This window comes from Schistocerca nitens, chromosome 2 (assembly GCF_023898315.1).
Source record: "Schistocerca nitens isolate TAMUIC-IGC-003100 chromosome 2, iqSchNite1.1, whole genome shotgun sequence".
Taxonomy (NCBI): Eukaryota; Metazoa; Arthropoda; class Insecta; order Orthoptera; family Acrididae; genus Schistocerca; species Schistocerca nitens.
Window position 1 is genome coordinate 93,605,282 of NC_064615.1, and position 19,810 is coordinate 93,625,091.

The window sequence follows — 19,810 nt, forward strand, 5'->3', positions numbered from 1 at the left end:
CCAGCGGCGCCTTCTCGATCTTTACAACCGTCTTTGGGTCGAGGGGGAGTTTCCGTCGCAATGGCGGGAAGGCATTGTCATCCCCGTTTTGAAACCTGGAAAGAAAGAACCCTCTGGAGGTGGACAGCTACCGTCCCATTAGCCTCACCAACGTTCTTTGCAAGTTGCTTGAACGGATGGTGAGCCGGCGCTTGAATTGGGTACTGGAGTCTCGGGGCCTTCTAGCTCAGTCTCAGGGTGGGTTCCGTAAAGGCCGCTCCGCCACCGACAATCTGGTGAGCCTGGAGTCGGCCATCCGTACTGCCTTTGCCCGCCGTCAGCACCTGGTCGCTGTCTTTTTCGACATGCAGAAGGCGTACGATACGACATGGCGTCATCACATCCTTTCTACGCTTCATTGATGGGGTCTTCGTGGTTCTCTGCCGATTTTTATCCGCAATTTTCTGTCGTGTCGTACCTTCCGCGTGCAAGTCGCGGCCTCTTATAGTTCCTCCCACGTCCAGGAAAACGGTGTGCCACAGGGTTCTGTTTTAAGTGTGTCTGTTTTTAGTAGCCATTAACGGGCTTGCTGCGGCCGTGGGAAATTCTGTCTCCGCTTCCCTGTATGCTGACGACTTTTGCCTTTACTACAGCTGTACTGGCATTGCAGCTGTTGAACGTCAGCTACAGGGCGCTATCTGTAAGGCGCAGTCTTGGGTTGTAGCGCATGGGTTTCATTTTTCGGCAGCCAAGACTCACGTAATGCATTTCTGCCGGCGCCGAACGGTCCATCCTGAGCCGCGGCTTTATCTTGCCGGCGAACTGCTTGCTGTGGTGGAGACCCACAGGTTTTTGGGGGTGGTTTTCGATGCCCGGTTGACTTGGCTGCCTCATATCCGGCACCTCAAACAGGCGTGTTGGCGGCATCTCAATGCTCTGCGATTATTGAGCCACACCCGCTGGGGCGCCGACCGCTCTACCCTGTTGCGGCTCTACCAGGCGTTAATCCAGCCCCGTCTGGATTATGGGAGCCTGGCTTATGGCTCAGCATCCCCATCTGCGTTGCGGGTGCTGGACCCAATTCTCCACAGCGGGATACGCCTTGCCACTGGTGCTTTCCGCACCAGCCCTGAGGACAGCGTCCTAGTGGAGGCAGGTGTCCCTCCACTGCGGTTCCGACGCCAACAATTACTGGCTGCTTATGCTGCCCATGTTTTTAGCTTGCCCGGGCATCCAAATTACCTTGTGCTGTTCCCACAGTCGGTCGTCCATCTGCCAGAACGTCGGCCCCGGTCGGGTTGTCCGATCGTCGTACGCGTCAAGGAGCTTCTCTCCGGGCTTGGGCTTGTCCCTGTTCCACCTCCTTTCTGGGCACCCCTGCGTACTCCCCCGTGGTGCGTTCCTCGCCCTTGCCTTCGGCTAGACTTGGCACAGGGCTCGAAGGACTCAGTCCCTCCAGAGGCCTTCCGCCATCGCTTTTATTCCATCCTGGCCACGTATCAGGGCTCTGGCATTGTTTGCACCGACGGTTCGATGGTTGCTGGTCGAGTCGGTTATGCGCTCACTCTAGGGGACCATTCCGAACAAAGTTCCTTGCCGGCTGGCGGCAGCGTTTACACTGCTGAGCTGGTCGCCATCTTTCGAGCCCTAGAGTATATCCGCTCCTGCTCAGGTGAGTCCTTCGTTATCTGTAGCGATTCCCTGAGCAGTTTACGAGCTCTCGACCAGTGTTTTCCTCGTTCCCGTCTGGTGATGGCTATCCAGGAGTCCCTGTCTACACTTGACCGTTGCGGCCGCTCTGTGGTCTTTGTTTGGACCCCAGGCCATGTTGGGATCCCCGGGAATGAGAATGTTGACCGCCTGGCGAAAGAGGCCACCAGTCAACCACCTCTGGAGATTGGCCACCCGGCGACTGATTTGCGGGCACTATTACGCCGCAAAATTTTCGCTATATGGGACGCTGAATTGCGCAACCTGCCCGTACCGAACAAACTCCGTTGTATTAAGGCGTCGACGACTGTGTGGCGGTCGTCCATTCGGGTCTCCCGCCAGGAGTCTGTTGCCCTCTGCCGGCTGCGCATTGGGCACACATGGATGACCCACGGCCACTTATTGCACCATGAGGACCCACCTCTGTGTCGCTGCGGCTCCGTTTTATCTGTGGTGCACATTTTATTGGAGTGTCCGCTTGGAGCTGTGCTCAGGCAGACGTTCGCACTGCCTGACACGCTCCCTGCCCTTTTACTAGATGACTCTGCCATGGTGGACTTAGTTTTGCGTTTTATTTGGGCAGGGGGTTTTTATTCTTTAATCTGAGTGTTTCTATTTTATCTTATAGTTTTGTGTTGATTCTGGCCTTTGGCCTCCGGTTTTAAACTCTTTTTTTAATGTGTTTCAAGTGGTTGGCTTTTCCTTTTTTATTTCTCTGGTCTGCCAACCACCGTCACACTCTGTGTGCTTTTAGTTCGTTTTGTCTGGTCTTTGTCTCAGTTTCTCTTGTTCTGTGTGGTCTGTGCTCTATTCTGTTACACGTCTTTTTTATTCTCTGTGGGTGTTTTTTAGTACTTGGACAAAGGGACCGATGACCGTAGCAGTCTGGTCCCTTTAATCCCCCAACCAACCAACCAACCAACCACCACACTGCTTCCAGTATATTACCTATCGGACACAAGATCGATAGTAAACCTAACTGATGCAGGTTGCTCACGCTGAACGTGGGCTCTGTACCAGCACCCAGCGCCAGCCGCCGAGCAGCACAACCGCACAACGTCAAGGTATCGACATGCATGACACAGACTACTAACAAAGCCTATCCTTGCACGACCTATCGCGGGCAGCAAGACAACCGCTATTGCTCTTACCACCCGACCTAACTATCGCAGAGGTTTTTTTCCCTTGGCTCTTGCCTTGGCACTTTTTGTTCCTCTGCCCTTTAAACTGCTACACTTCGTTCGATTTCGACCCAATCTATCTCCAGATGAGCGCACATTAATGGTTAACCCTAACCAGACGTACGCAAACATCGCAGTACTCACATTCTGCGACACCTGACTTTAGTGAATACTAACCATTATGCAGAGATGGCAGTAGACCTATTGTGTTGGCCATCATGCCGGTGTGGGCGTGGAGGGGATCCAGCTCTTGTTACAAAAAAAACCCTTGCTCTGCCGCCACCCCCCCTCCCCCCTCGCTCCGCCGTCATTGCCTGTTGGGTGTGTGCTGTGTGTCCTCTGCCGTTCTCTTACCATTGACAATAGCGGCAAAGAAAGGTCTACTGCTTATTGGTGACATTCAGAGGTAGGAGGGGGAAGCAGATTTGGTGTTAACTTTGAGGCGCAAAATTATTGAAGACAAAATCGGTAACAGAGGTGCTTTCTATCCAGTGAACCCCATACATACACTACTTATGACCACCACTAAATTTGGGTACTTCAGCATTGCTGGACCCTATGCTTCACAGTGGGATCCAACTCGCCACTGGAGGTTTCTGGACAAGCCCTGTCAGCAGCATACTTTTGGAGGCACGGGTCCCTCCATTGCAGTTCTGGCGCCAATGATTATTGGCCGCTTCTGCTACACACGTTTGTAGCTTGCCCGGGCATCCCAATCATCGTCTCCTGTTCCCTCAGTCAGTAGTCCATCTTCCAGAATGGTGGCACTGGTCGGGGTGAACGATCGCGGTTTGCGTCAGAGCTCTTCTCCCAGGGCTTGAAGTTTTCTGTCTTCCACTTCTTTTCTGGGCTCCACTGCATATATCCCCTGGATGTGTGCCCCCCCCCCCCATGCTTTCGGTTCGATTTGGCACATGCACCGAACTACTCAGTTCCTCCTTAGACACACCGCGCTGCTTTCTTTCAATCCTTGCCGCGTTTGAAGGCTCTGACGTTGTCTACTCCGGCAGTTCAATGGTTGCTGCTCATGTCGGTTATGCTCTTACTCTAGGGGACCATTATGAACAACACTCGCTGCGAGCTGGCTGCAACGTATTCACTGCTGAGCTGGTCGCCATCTCTTGTGCACTTGAACATACTCATTCCTGCCGCAGTGTGTCCTACATGCTATGCAGTGATTCGCTGAGAGGTTTACAGGCTATTTATCAGTCCTACCTACGCCATCCTCTAGTGGCTTCTATCCAGGAGTCAGTTTATGCCCTCGAACGATCCGGTCGATCACTGGACTTGGTATGCAACCTGGGACACATCAGAATCACGGGAAATGAGCTCATTGACAGATTGGCCGAACAGGCCACTCGTAAGTGTGCAATCCGTGTACATTCTGGGTGGAGTCATTCCTGATGTGGATAGGGTCCTTCAGGATGCCGTGAAGAGCACAGGGTGCAGCCAGCTGCTGGTGGTGGCACATGTCGGTGGATTCAAGCGGCTATCTGATTTGGTGAAAGCTGCCGGTCTTTCTTACGAGATGAAGGCAGAGCTCACCATCTGCAGCATCGTTGACGGAACTGACTGCGGACCTTTGGTGGAGGGTCTGAATCAGAGGCTCAGACGGTTTTGCGACCGTGTTGGCTGCAGATTCCTTGACTTGCGCCATAGGGTGGTGGGGTTTCTGGTTCCGCCGAATAGGTCAGGAGTTCACTACACTCAGCTGGCGGCTACACGGGTAGCGGAGGCTGTGTGGCGTGGACTGGGCGGTTTTTTAGGTTAGAAGGCCTCTGGAAAGTACGGGGTGGGCTGCAATCTCAAAAGGTGCATGGCAAATACAGGACGTGCTTGGATCAAGGAACAGTCGGAATTGTAGTTGTAAATTGTTGTAGTTGTGCTGAGAAAGTCCCTGAGCTTAAAGCGTTAATAGAAAGCACACAAGCTGAAATCGTTATTGGTACAGAAAGCTGGCTGAAGCCTGAAATAGGTTCTGCACAAATTTTTACGAAGTCTCAGACGGTGTTTAGGAAAGATAGATTAGGCAGAATTGGTGGTGGAGTGTTTGTCTCCGTCAGTGGTGGTTTATCTTGTAGTGAAGTCGAAGTAGATACTCAGTGCGAATTGGTATGGTGGTTTTATTTAACTGTCTCGTAACAAATAAATACCCCACTCACACGGTTATAGTTGGTGGGGACTTCAACCTTCCCTCGATATGTTGGCAAAAATACTTGTTCAAAACCGGTGGTAGGCAGAAAACATCTTCCGAGATTGTCCTAAATGCTTTCTCCGAAAATTATTTCGAGTAGTTAGTCCACAAACCCACGCGAATTGTAAATGTTTGCGAAAACACACTTGACCTTTTAGCCACAAACAATCCAGAGCTAATAGAGAGCATCATGACTGATACAGGGATTAGTGATCACAAGGTCGTTGTAGCAAGGCTCAATACCGTTTCCTCCAAATCCACCAGAAACAAACGCAAAATAATTTTACTTCAAAAAGCGGATAAACTGTCACTAGAAGCCTTCCTAAGAGACAATCTCCATTCCTTCCGAATTGACTATGGAAATGTAGACGGGATGTGGCTCAAATTCAAAGATATAGTAGCAACAGCAATTGAGAGATTCATACCTCATAAATTGGTAAGGGTTGGAACTGATCCCTCATGGTACACGGAACAGGTCCGAACGCTGTTGCAGAGGCAACGGGAAAAGCATGCGAAGTTCAGAAGAACGCGAAATCCCGAAGATTGGCTAAAGTTTACAGATGCACGAAATTTGGCACTCACTTCAATGCGAGATGCCGTTAATAGGTTCCACAACGAAACATTGTCTCGAAATTTGGTACAAAATCCGTAGAAATTCTGGTCGTATGTAAAGTACACAAGCGGCAAGACGCAGTCAATACCTTCGCTGCGCAGTGCCGATGGTACTGCTACCGACGACTGTGCCGCTAAAGTGGGGTTATTGAACGCAGTTTTCCGAAATTCCTTCACCAGGGAAGACGAATGGAATATTCCAGAATTTGAAACACGAACAGCTGCTAGCATGAGTATCTTATAAGTAGATACCTTAGGGGTTGCGAAGCACCTCAAATCGCTTGATACCGGCAAGTCTTCGGGTCCAGATTGTATACCGATTAGGTTCCTTTCAGATTACGCTGCTACAATGGCTCCCTACATAGCAATCATATACAACCGCTCGCTCACCGATATATCTGTACCTACAGATTGGAAAATTGCGCAGTACTCACCAGTGTTTAAGAAGGGTAGTAGGAGTAATCCATCGAACTACAGACCTATATCATTGACGTCAGTTTGCAGTAGGGTTTTGGAGCATATAGTGTATTCAAACATTATGAATCACCTCGAAGCGAACGATGAATTGATACGTAATCAGCATGGTTTCAGAAAACATCGTTCTTGTGCAACGCAGCTAGCTGTTTATTCGCACGAAGTAAAGGCCGCTATCGACAGGGGATCTCAAGTTGATTCCGTATTTCTAGATTTCCGGAGACCTATTGACACCGTTCCTCACAAGTGACTTCCAATCAAGCTGCGGGCCTATGGGGTATCGTCTCAGTTGTGCGACTGGATTCGTGATTGTCAGGAAGGTCGCAGTTTGTAGTAATAGCCGGCCAATCATCGAGTAAAACTCAACTGATATCAGGTGTTCCCCAGGGAAGCGTCCTGGGACCTGCTGTTCCTGATGTATAGAAATGACCTGGGTGACAATCTGAGCAGTTCTCTTAGGTTTCTTGCAGAGGATGCTGTAATTTACCGTCTAGTAAGGTCATCCGAAGACCAGTATCAGTGGCAAAGCGATTTAGAAAAGATTGCTGTATAGTGTGGCAGGTGACAGTTGACGCTAAATAACGAAAAGTCTGAGGTGAACCACAAGAGTTCCAAAAGAAATCCGTTGGAATTCGATTACTCGATAAATAGTACAATTCTCAAGGCTGTCAATTCAACTAAGTACCTGGGTGTTAAAATTACGAACAACTTCAGTTGGAAAGGCCACATAGATAATATTGTGGGGAAGGCGAGCCAAAGGTTGCGTCTCATTGGCAGGACGCTTAGAAGATGCAACAAGTCCACTAAAGACACAGCTTACACTACACTCGTTCATCCTCTGTTAGAATATTGCTGCGTGGTGTTAATCTTTACCAGGTGGAATTGACGGAGGACACCGAAAGGGTGCAGAAAAGGGCAGCTCGTTTTGTATTATCACGTAATAGGGGGGAGAGTGTGGGAGATACAATACGCGAGTTGGGATGGAAGTCATTACAGCAAAGACGTTTTTCGTCGCGGCGAGATCTATTTACGAAATCTGTCACCAACTTTCTCTTCCGAATGCGAAAATACTTTGTTGAGCCCAACCTACATAGGTAGGAATGATCATCAAAATAAGATAAGAGAAATCAGAGCTCGAACAGAAAGGTTTAGGTGTTCGTTTTTCCCGCGCGCTGTTAGGGAGTGGAATGGTAGAGAGATAGTATGATTGTGGTTCGATGACCCCTCTGCCAAGCACTTAAATGTGAATTGCAGAGTAATCATGTAGACGTAGATGTGTGCCACTTCTGAAGATTGGAATACCATAACCTGACTTCCAGTCCGTGTTACCCCACAAAGTTCTCGGGATTAGGAATGCTGAATGGCGCAGCTTGGATACGCTCAATAAACTCAGCGCCATCAAGGAGAGCGCAAATAATTGGAAGTCGTGTATGCTGGCTTCTCGCAGGGACACTGTTGTCTGCCGCCTTCGCGTCGGCCGCACTTGGCTGACGTATGGCTATCTTCTTCGGTTTGAGGTCCCACAATGTTGTCGCTGCAGTTCCCATTTGACAGTGGTCCAGCTTTTGGTGGACTGTCCACATCTCGCCGCTCTGAGACGGAATTTTAATCTCCCTGACTCCCTTTCATCTATTTCAGGAGACGATGCCTCCATGGCTAACTTGGTTTCACTTTTTCTACATGAAGCTGGTTTTTATTATTTGGTTTAAGTTTTATTTCTTGTCTTTCGTCTCCCAGTGCTTTCTACCATATTCCATTTAGGTTGGAGATTTTAATGTATTGCAGAGTGTCTGCCTTATCCTTTTTTATCCTTGTGATCAGGCTGCCCAGGTCATCTGCTCTATTATTTTCAGCTCTTCTGCCTGTTTCTTGAATGTCTGCTTTTTGTCTTGTCTTCTGCTGTCCCTGGTGTGTTCAGTTTTGTTTTTTTGTCCCTCTCGAACTCCTGTCGTGTCGTTTGTATGTTTTCCATTTTATCCCATAGCCTTAGTTCAACGGAACAAGGAACCGATGACGACGTAGTTTTATCCCTTTGAACTTCAAACCAACAAACAATCAGTCTCTTTTTTATTTTTAGTCTGGTCTTTGGCGTCCGGTTTTATTTATGAGATTTTTAGTTTCTCTCTTGGTGCTTAGCTTTTCCTCCTTTTCGTTTCCATGGTCGGCCAACCAGTGTATTCCTCTGTGTTCTTAATTCCTCTTTTCTGGTCTTTGTCTATGTCTGTCTTGTTCTTCGTAGTGTCTTCATATGTCAGCTGCTTGGTTTTCTTCCTTGTGGGTGTTAATGGTCGTAGCAAAAGGGACCCATGGCCTATGTAGTCTGTGGTGTGGATTGGCAGGAGAGCCAACCCAGGAATCTAGAGGAAGCCGAAAGGCACGCGTTTTAGCTCACGCAGGCTGGCGTGAGGTCTGGAACAGGACAAGGAATTTTGACTTTAGAAAAAGACGGACGAAGCTGGTGGAATACTTAACTTTAATCCATTAATGGTGAACGTCGGTCTGACGGTACATGATTAACAAGATCAATAGCAACTGATAATGGCGCCTTGCTAGGTCGTAGCAAATGACGTAGCTGAAGGCTATGCTAACTATCGTCTCGGCTAATGAGAGCGTACTTTATCAGTGAACCATCGCTAGCAAAGTCGGCTGTACAACTGGGTCGAGTGCTAGGAAGTCTCTCTAGACCTGCCGTGTGGCGGCGCTCGGTCTGCAATCACTGATAGTGGCAACACGAGGGTCCGACGTATACTAACGGACCGCGACAGATTTAAAGGCTATCACCTAGCAAGTGTGGTGTCTGGCGGTGACACCACAGTCTGGTCCATGGAATCCGCCAAAAACCAATCCAGATCATGTTGTATTCGCGTATGTCATGGTGGACATCTTGAACAGCGCTTCTTACAAGAAGGCTGTACTGTTATCACTGCAGAGCTGGTGGCCATTTGTAAGTTAATTTCTGATAGTCCGAATGTAAGCTCTAATTTAGTTATTCATGATTATTACGCAACTATTACATAAAGAGGCAACTTAAAAGAGAAACAGCTGATTTTTACAGCTTATAAATCTACAGAACCGTTGGCTGAGGTGGGTGGTAATTTGCTACATACAGCATGCTTTTATTTTATTATTCTTCTGTTGGTCTGTGAATAAGTTTGGAGTAGTAGTGATTTCTTCCGATTCGTTTGACTAGTACTCTTTGATCATCGAGAGCACTGCCTCATTTATTTGTGACCAAAAGAGTACTAAGAGCGACACAAACACAAACGCACAGGGTCAGACTACTGACATCGAAAGTAGTTTCAAAACCGAGCAAACAGTTGGAATGACACCTGCTCTTAAATCTTTAATCCCCCCTGCGGGTCCGGGGTAAGAATAGGCCCGAGGTATTCCTGCCTGTCGTAAGAGGCGACTAAAAGGAGTCCCTCCCCCTCACGGGGGCAGTTAGCACCTGCGTCCGGAGACGGACGGTTCCACGACCTCTATTTGCGGTCATTTTGCTTTTTCACTTCTCGTTTCTTCCTTCCTTTGGTTGGTTCCTTTCTTTGCTCTTCTCCACCTCACTGTCTTCCTTACTCTTTCTCCTGCATAATCTCCTTGCCTTCTCCTTGCCTTCTTCTCCTTGCCTTCTCATTGCCTTCTTCTCCTTGCCTTCTCATTGCCTTCTTCTCCTTGCCTTCTTCTCCTTGCCTTCTTCTCCTTGCCTTCTTCTCCTTGCCTTCTTCTCCTTGCCTTCTTCTCCTTGCCTTCTTCTCCTTGCCTTCTTCTCCTTGCCTTCTTCTCCTTGCCTTCTTCTCCTTGCCTTCTTCTCCTTGCCTTCTTCTCCTTGCCTTCTTCTCCTTGCCTTCTTCTCCTTGCCTTCTTCTCCTTGCCTTCTTCTCCTTGCCTTCTTCTCCTTGCCTTCTTCTCCTTGCCTTCTTCTCCTTGCCTTCTTCTCCTTGCCTTCTTCTCCTTGCCTTCTTCTCCTTGCCTTCTTCTCCTTGCCTTCTTCTCCTTGCCTTCTTCTCCTTGCCTTCTTCTCCTTGCCTTCTTCTCCTTGCCTTCTTCTCATTGCCTTCTTCTCATTGCCTTCTTCTCCTTGCCTTCTCATTGCCTTCTTCTCCTTGCCTTCTCTGGTCTCCGCCTCGGCGTTTGAGACTTCATCCTCTCTTTCTCTCGCTCTCTCTCCCTCCCTCCCTCTCTCTCTCTCTCTCTCTCTCTCTCTCTCTCTCTCTCTCTCTCTCTCTCTCTCTCTCTCTCTCTCTCTCCCTCCTTTTTCCTCTTCTTTCTTCCTTCCTTCCTCCCTGTGCGCGCCTGAAGGCTGACCCACGCGTTCGCACGCGTAACCGGTGACGGGGTAACGCGTAATTCCCCGCCCTGGGTAGACATGTAAGGCACGCGCGTACCCCTGGTACAGGCCAGGCCCGGGGAGGGGTGATTGCCTGAGCTGATACCTTCTGACCATGCCGATTGGTCCCTCCGTCTGTTTCTCGGGAGGTGTGACCTGAGGTGTAAACATTCACCTAAGGCGGGAGTGCCCTCTGAGAGGGTCCCCACAAGGAAGGAGCGCGCCATCGGAGACGCTGGCAATCATGGGGGATTCCTCCGCAATGGATTTCAATCCATCTCTCTCGACTTCTGCCCAAAAACGGAAACGTGACCAGCTACCAGTGACAAAAGTACTACCGCCTGCCCCACAGTTCCTCGCCGTTTCTCGATCTGAGGACGGAAAGGATTTTTCCTCTGTCAACCCTTTCGTTATCCAGAAGGGCGTCGATGCCATAGCCGGATCTGTCAAATCTTGTACCAGGTTGCGTAACGGTACCTTATTACTCGAAACTGAGAGCGCCTTTCAGGCACAAAAACTGCTTCGGGCCACATTCCTGTACACATTCCCTGTCCGGGTGGAGGCTCACCGAACTTTGAACTCGTCTCGTGGTGTGGTCTATACTAGATCCCTCGACGGCTTGACTGACGAGGAGATTCAATCTTTCCTCGCTGAGCAGGGCGTGACGGCTGTCCACAGGGTCATGAAAAAGGTCAACAATGACCTTGTACCGACCCGGACACTTTTCGTGACCTTCGATAGTGTTCAGCTGCCATCGCGCATCAAAGCGGGCTACGAGGTTATTTCTGTTCGCCCCTATGTCCCGACACCTACGCGCTGCTATCAGTGTCAGCGTTTCAATCACACTCGACAGTCTTGTTCCAATGCGGCTAAATGTGTCACTTGTGGCGACTGTCCTGTCTATAAGGAAGAATGTTGTATCCAAGAAATTCGGGTCAAAGAGAAAGTGTCCACCTCGGCTGCTCGCAAGCTATTGGCTAGTAGGAAGCCCACGCTGCTCCCAGCGGGGAAATACAGTACTGTCCTCGCCTCGCCTCTCCTCGGAGTACCAGGGAGGTGGCAACCCAGACCTGCGATCTGAGCTTCAGCACCACGGTCATCCGTTCGGCCAGTGCTAAGATCGCGCGGTCGACGTCTCCTCTTCCTCCCATCACCCCACAGAGACAAGCCCCTTCATCAGCATCTGCTAAGACCAAGACCCAGAAGTCAGATGCACGGGCCTTCAAGAAGGAACTGTCCCGTGCAGACTTCCTACGTACCTCAACCTCCCAGCCATCGACCAGTACTTCCACCAAACGACCTTCCAAGAAGGCTAATAGGAAGCACAGTTCTCCTTCTCCGCCACGGCGCATTTCTTCTCCTGCGCCACCCAGCGGTTGCCGCCCCAGGCCGTCATCCGTTTCGCCTGGCCGCACCGCTGGTAGCCGAACATCTGGCCGTTCACCGGCGGAGGAAGCTCCCCCTCCCGGCCATCTTCCCAAGATGGCCGATGAACCTATAGACCCAATGGACGCTGACTGTCCGCCTACTGATAGCGGCGGCAGTGCTCGCTCGAAGCCAGGCCCTCAGCGGCCTTCGAGGTGACCCCTTCTTTCATCTTCCTTTTTTCTTACGATGGCACTTATTCACTGGAATATTCGCAGCATTCGCTCCAACCGAGAGGACTTGAAGCTGCTGCTCCGCTTGCACCGTCCGCTCGTCGTAGCCCTCCAGGAAACGAAGCTACGCCCATGCGATCAAATTGCCTTGGCACACTACACCTCTGTGCGTTTTGACCTACCCCCTGTGGTAGGTATCCCAGCTCATGGAGGGGTTATGTTGCTGGTCCGGGATGATATTTACTACGATCCCATCACGTTGCACACCGGCAGTTGCCATCCGCATTACTCTCCCCACTTCTATATTTGCCATTTGTACCGTTTACACTCCATCGTCGTCTGCGGTTACCAGGGCAGACATGATGCAACTTATTGCTCAGCTACCTGCACCGTTTTTGTTAACTGGAGACTTCAATGCCCACCATCCCCTTTGGGGCTCTCCAGCATCCTGCCCGAGGGGCTCCCTGTTTGCAGACCTTTTCAACCAGCTCAATCTTGTCTGCCTCAATACTGGCGCCCCTACTTTTCTTTCGGACACATCTCACACCTATTCCCATTTATATCTCTCTATATGTACTCCCCAACTTGCACGCCAGTTCGAGTGGTATGCGCTTTCTGATACATATTCGAGCGACCACTTCCCGTGTGTTATCCATCTCCTGCAGCATACCCCCTCTCCGTGCTCATCTAGTTGGAACATCTCCAAAGCAGACTGGGGGCTCTTCTCTTCCAGGGCGACCTTTCAGGATCAAACATTCCCAAGCTGCGATAGCCAGGTCGCAAACCTCACGGAAGTCATTCTCATTGCTGCTGAATATTCCTTCCCTCACCCTACTTCTTCTCCACGTCGCGTACCGGTCCCCTGGTGGACCGCAGCATGTAGAGACGCTTTACGTGCTCGTCGACGTGCTTCACGCACCTTTAAACGCCACCCTACAGTGGCGAATTGTATCAATTATAAACTATTACGTGCACAGTGTCGTCGTTTTATTAAAGAAAGCAAGAAAGCCAGCTGGGCTGCTTTCACAAGCACCTTCAACAGTTTTACTCCTCCTTCTGTTGTCTGGGGTAGCCTGCGCCGGCTATCTGGCACTAAGGTCCACTCACCAGTTTCTGGCTTCACGGTCGCGAATGACGTCCTTGTGGCCCCTGAGGCTGTCTCCAATGCCTTCAGCCGCTTTTTCGCAGAGGTTTCGAGCTCCGCTCATTACCACCCTGCCTTCCTCCCCCGCAAACAGGCAGAGGAGGCTAGGCCACCTAACTTCCGCTCCTCGAATCGTGAAAGTTATAATGCCCCATTCACCATGCGGGAACTCGAAAACACACTTGGCCGATCACGCTCCTCCGCTCCAGGGCCTGATTCTATTCTATTCATATTCAGATGCTGAAGAACCTTTCTCCTGCGGGTAAAGGTTTTCTTCTTCGTACTTACAATCGCATCTGGATTGTGGGACATGTTCCCGCATGCTGGCACGAGTCTATTGTTGTCCCGATTCCTAAGCCGGGGAAGGACAAGCACTTGCCTTCCAGTTATCGACCTATCTCGCTTACCAGCTGTGTCTGTAAAGTGATGGAGCGAATGGTTAACTCTCGATTGGTTTGGCTGCTCGAGTCTCGACGCCTCCTTACCAATGTACAATGTGGATTTCGTAGGCGCCGGTCTGCTGTTGACCATCTGGTTACCTTGTCGACCTTCATCATGAATAACTTCTTGCGGAAGCGCCCGACCGCGGCTGTGTTCTTACATTTGGAGAAGGCTTACGACACCTGTTGGAGGGCGGGCATTCTCCGCACCATGCATACATGGGGCCTTCGCGGTCGCCTCCCTCTTTTTATTCGTTCCTTTTTAATGGATCGACAGTTCAGGGTACGTGTGGGTTCTGTCCTGTCACACCTTTCGCCAGGAGAATGGGGTGCCACAGGGCTCAGTTTCGAGCGTCGCTCTCTTCGCCATAGCGATCAATCCAATAGCGATCAATCCAATAATGGATTGCCTCCCAGCGGATGTATCAGGCTCCCTTTTCGTGGACGATTTTACCATCTATTGCAGCGCGCAGCGTACATGTTTCTTGGAGCGCTGTCTTCAGCGTTCTCTTGACCGTCTTTACTCGTGGAGTGTCGCCAATGGCTTCCGTTTTTCTGCCGAGAAGACGGTCTGTATTAACTTCTGGCGCTACAAAGAGTTTCTCCCACCATCCTTACGACTCGGTCCCGTTGCTCTCCCATTCGTGGAGACAACAAAATTTTTAGGTCTTACATTTGACAGGAAACTTAGTTGGTCTCCACATGTCTTACTTGGCTGCCCGTTGTACCTGTTCTCTCAATGTCCTCCGTGTTCTCAGTGGTATGTCGTGGGGAGCGGATCGAACCGTCCTACTTCGCCTATATCGGTCGATCGTCCGCTCCAAGCTGGATTATGGGAGCTTCGTATACTCCTCTGCACGGCCATCCATCTTACGCCGCCTCAACTCCATACAACATCGGGGTTTACGACTTGCGATCGGAGCGTTTTATACTAGTCCCGTCGAGAGTCTTCATGCTGACGCTGGTGAGTTGCCACTCACCTACCGGCGCGATATACTGCTTTGTCGGTATGCCTGTCGGCTACTGGCGATGCCCGACCACTCGTCTTATCGTTCCTTTTTTGATGACTCTCTCGACAGTCAATACGGGTTGTATGTCTCCGCCCTGCTACCCACTGGAGTTCGCTTTCGTCGCCTCCTTCAGCACCTTAATATTTCACTCCCTGCAACCTTTCGAGTGGGCGAGAGCCACACGCCACCTTGGCTCCAGGCTCAGGTTCGCGTTCACCTTGACCTCAGCTCGCTCCCAAAGGAGGTTACCCCCGGTTCGGCATACTACTCCCGTTTTGTCAAACTGTGTTTGAAGTTCATTAATATGACCTTCATTTATACAGATAGCTCTAAGACCAATGACGGTGTCGGGTGTTCTTTTATTGTCGGGGCACAAAGTTTCAAATACCGGCTCCATGGCCATTGTTCAGTCTTCACAGCTGAGCTCTTTGCCCTCTACCAGGCTGTCCTTTACATCTGCCGCCACCGACATTCTGCATATGTCATCTGCTCCGATTCCCTGAGCGCTATCCAGAGCCTCGGTGATCCGTACCCGGTTCACCCTTTCGTGCACCGTATCCAACGCTCTCTTCAGCAGCTGGTGGACGTCGGTTCTCCGGTTAGCTTTATGTGGGTTCCTGGCCATGTCGGTATCCCTGGGAACGAAGCTGCAGATGCCGCGGTCCTCCAGCCTCGGACAGCTTCTTGTTGTGTCCCTTCGTCAGATTGTAGCAGGGTAATTTGTCGGCGCATTGTATCGCTGTGGCATGCCTATTGGGCTGCACTTCCAGACAAGCAGCTTCGGGCCTTGAAAGCTCTTCCCGTGGCTTGGACGTCCTCCTCACGCCCTTCTCGGCGGGAGGAGGTAGTTTTGGCCCGGTAGCGATTTGGCCACTGCCGGTTCAGCCATCGCCATCTGCTGACGGCTGCGCCGGCGCCGTTCTGCCCATGTGGGCAATTGCTGACGGTCCGCCACATTTTAACGTCGTGTCTGGATTTTAACACCCTGCGTCTCGATCTTGGCCTGCCATGTACTGTAGAAGCCATTTTAGCGGATGACCCACGAGCAGCTGCTCGCGTTCTTCATTTTATCAATTTGACAACCCTCTCAAAGGACATTTGATTACGCTGTTTTCTTTTTTAATCCTATGCCTGTCAGTATGTCTTTCATCGTGTTTTCCGTTTCGTTGCTGTTTTAAACTTGTGACTCGCGGTGCATTTCTACAGTAGTCTGGGCGCTAATGACCGTTGACGTTGTGCGCCCTAAAACCACAAAAAAAATTAAATCTTTCATCCCATATTTTTAAGGAATTTGTAACAAAATGAAGACAGTTACTATGTAACCAGCTAAGCTATTCTCCCCAAGATATGACTGGAAATAATTTTGAAATCTAAGGGATGTCGCCCAACTCCCTAAGAACTCAGGAAACAAAGTAACTTCGAAATATGGTGCAACGTAATAGATCTCACTTTTATATAACTAAAGTGCCCTTAAAAGTACTTCATTAATGTCTTTCCATCTCTCTTCCTTTTTATCTTCTGAAACAGTTGCATGAAATGCAGTCTGCAGATATTTTGAAGATCATTGATATACTGCAGCGACAACTCAGACTAATTTATTTAAACAGTGTAAACACCAGAGGCATTCAGTGAGAATTAGTAGCTTACATAATTTTCACTCCTAGCTGGTTCCCATTTGAAGGAAAATGTATACTTGTATCAACATCTCTGATGGTTAAATTGTGATGGTGTAGTTTCATTAGAGAATGATGCAGGAAATCTACAATACACTAACAAGGCGAGGAAAAAATATACATAGTCAGTCGTTAAATATACAATATCTTTCTTTAAACGCTTGCCAATCTTTAGCTTACTGACAGCTCATTCTCAACTCTGATGGGATTCATGTACTACGTTCTGTTACAATCTAGACTTCGCACCCTAGTAGTCTTCAAAAAGTGAATGACTATGTTATTCCAGGCACATGCAATCGTTTACTGGCTTGTTCTGTTATATACAAGAATCTTTTGTGCTCAGTAATAAAAAATAGTATTTATATATGAAGAAGGCTGACAGGCATAATCTGATACAAATACAAGAAACAGCATTTCACTTACTCTACATTCTGATCATACTGCACACGATGGTAACTATGACGGTTCCAGTAGTATGCACAACATTTTACTATTTACATTCTCTGTTTGCATACCCACCGTAGGCTTTGAAAACTAATGACACTGAGCCATACGAGAATGGTAAATACATTTGGAAAGTTTCTCTGTATGCAAAATTTTAAATTTGGAGAGGACAGTCTAGATATACAAATATTCTCTAAATGTTCATCGTAAGTATTTAACAAAACAACACAGATAAGATATTCTGAAAGAGATTGACTCTAAAATGTTCACACAAAACATGGCTCCGTTGTAAGTTGTTTGCTTGTGGGATCAAAATAGCCTGCTCTGTAGTACATGTATCATTATCATAAATAGTGGAGAACCTATGAGGCTCAGCCCTCAGCTGTTGACTGAATGTTTCTTGTGGCAGCACTTCACATTTATGAGAGATTGTTTGAACATCATTTTGATCACTGTGTGGGGACTCAAGCAATGCACCTGGATATTTTAGAGGTGCACATCCGTGAGTCTCTTCTGGCTGGTAAACCCGTTTGACACATACTACCGTATTAGTGCCCCAAGCTCCCACATTGATTCTATGCGACCAATGTAAAAAGTATGGACAATCAGGTCTTAAAGTCTACAGAAATACTGCACAGTCATCAACTCTGATACCCTCTTTGCCCCACTGAATAGCTTTGTAGAAATCTTTACGTCCTCGTTTCCTATCTCCAGGTCCCTTGACACATCTTTCTGACCAACGCCGTAACTTTCTGGCTGGCAGGAATGCTGCCATTTTGCTTGAGCTCTCGACTGATTGCTGTCCTCGTTTGTACTGACACTGTGGCTGTCACCAGTGGTACTTCCACTGCTTGTTCCAACACCACTTTCACATGCATCACTACATATAGCAACAATTGCTTCTTCACACTTACCTGGATACTGGCCATTAGATACAAGCGAAATCCCATCGCCAGATAAGGTCTGAGTTACACCATCTGTACTGGTGTGGCTTGATTTTGAAGTCCAGTCACTGCCTGAGTCCCTTCTGTGTCGGTGTCTTGTCCGTCTATGTCGGCGGTGATGTCTCTTATGTCGACAGTGTTCTTCGCACTTCTTCAGTGCCTCCCCTTCGACCATAAGAACACCAATGCACAACAATAAACGCTTAAATATATCGCGTCGTCTTTTCTTAAACCTTCGGCATTCTCTAAGACTGATACTGTCGTGCAACATAAAGTAACGTGACGTAGATCATTTCTGAGCAGTGGTTGTTTCATCTGTAGTAGTTCGAGCATCACGATGCTGTGATGTAATTTGTCACTGCTCCTGCAATTGTGTGTTCACCTACTATGTGTCCACAGTTGAGGAGCATTTTACTTTAGCATTTCCAGTAATTCAGCTAGACAGATCAGTTTTTGGTGTGACTATAGTCACCATTTTTGTACTACTAACGGATGTCCTGTCATTACTTACTCGGCGGTCTTTTGCATGCCTCTCACATCATGTTCCAGAATGACGTCGACGTCTTCTTCCTAAGCTCAGAAGAGGGTTTTGATCTCACTGAACAATTGGGTAGTCAGGTGGCAGCAATTGTGTATAATCTATGTTGATTCAACCATTGTCACCATCGTCAAATTCAACGCTATCAAATTGTCAGTAAAGCTCAGTCTGGAATGGATGGTGGTGCCACAGTACCTGGCTATAGAAAAAGATGATGCTGTCACCAATAGACACACAGTAGAGTAGTATCAGGAGGCAGTCCGCGGATTTGGACGGCCGCACCTCTAGTATCGCATCCTTCAGCACTTTCTCCCAGCTCTAGATCTACTGACAGTTCCCACGTTCTCCGTCCAAAAACACACCGTATGCGTTAAGTGGACGGAATGCACTCACAGTGCCAGCATAAAAAGAACTGCTGATGCAGTGAGAACTCGCTGCTTGTGTGTACTTAAGTGTGAAGCTGTCAGCAAACTGGATGGTGGTGAAGATGTGCGGCTGTAAACACTGAGTGGTAAATTTTATTCTGCCTCGCTGGCAGAGTTAGTTGCAGGAAGATCAGGAACCTGCCGAGGGACCTTTTCTGTTCATGCTGTACATCTGTTCCTTTCCTGCCGTTTCGTAATCATTCCATTTCGACTTTTGTTTTAACTAGTACTGTGAGGTACACGTTTTGCTGCTTTTGTACCCTTTACATCACCACTACTTAATTTCCTTTTGGCTGATGTCCCTCCAGAACTTCCATTTTGAACTGTTTTGACAGGCAATTTTGTCATTCTTCCCACTTTCGTTCACCCATGGAATTTATTTCACTTCTTGTTTGCTCATTGCTGACCTCATGTTTCCTGATTCCCACTGTAAATCATTTTCGTTATCGTTATCGTTATCTTCGCCATTAACATTTGTCCACAGCCAGGTTTCCATTTCAGCTTCAGCCTACAGATTTGGTCTTATCTTTGGCTTGTGGTCAGTTACAGGCAGTTTTTTGATTGTCGAAGCCATATGTGCAGCAGTTCCGTTTAGTTCTTTGGAACTAACTAAAGCGCTATCAAGCCTTGGGTGTGATAATGAAAAGCCCATTCTTTGTTTCTGGTTTCTTTGCTAGTATCGTTTGTGTGGTTTTAACTTTCCCATGATCAAGCAAATGTTTATTTTGGCCTACCAACTTTTCGCTTCTTTGATGAAGGTAAAACTGGAGTAGTAGAGGTAGCAGCAGCTGTAGTTGCTGTAGAAGCAGTAATACAATCCATAGAAACTACAGAAGTAGTTGTCGCAGTAGTAGAAACGCAAGAAACTGCAACATCAGTGCCCCCAACTGATATTTCCTTTTTTTTGATGTCTGAGGACAACAGGTGGCTTCTCAGACATCTTAAATGAGGACTGCACGTCACTGTCTGCTGAATGTGGGAGGCGCAAGGAAGGTTTCTAGCCAAATGAGTGACACGGGAGGCTTCACAAGAAAAAGGCGCACTGTTTCTGAGCATCTGAACCAAATAATATATTAAGTTCTGGGACTGTGGCAGAAATGTCACCGTTAAATTTGAGTCA

General features: G+C 48.6%; 1 protein-coding gene across 1 annotated transcript in view; it reads right to left on the reverse strand.

The window, feature by feature from the left end:
- Positions 1-10,198, reverse strand: part of LOC126234853 (neurofilament heavy polypeptide-like) — a 139,440-nt gene extending 129,242 nt beyond the window's left edge. The window contains exon 1 of the mRNA XM_049943595.1: positions 9,824-10,198. Within this exon, the coding sequence (XP_049799552.1) occupies positions 9,824-10,198 (375 nt within the window). The remainder of the gene's footprint in view (positions 1-9,823) is intronic.
- Between the last annotated feature and the right edge of the window lie 9,612 nt (positions 10,199-19,810).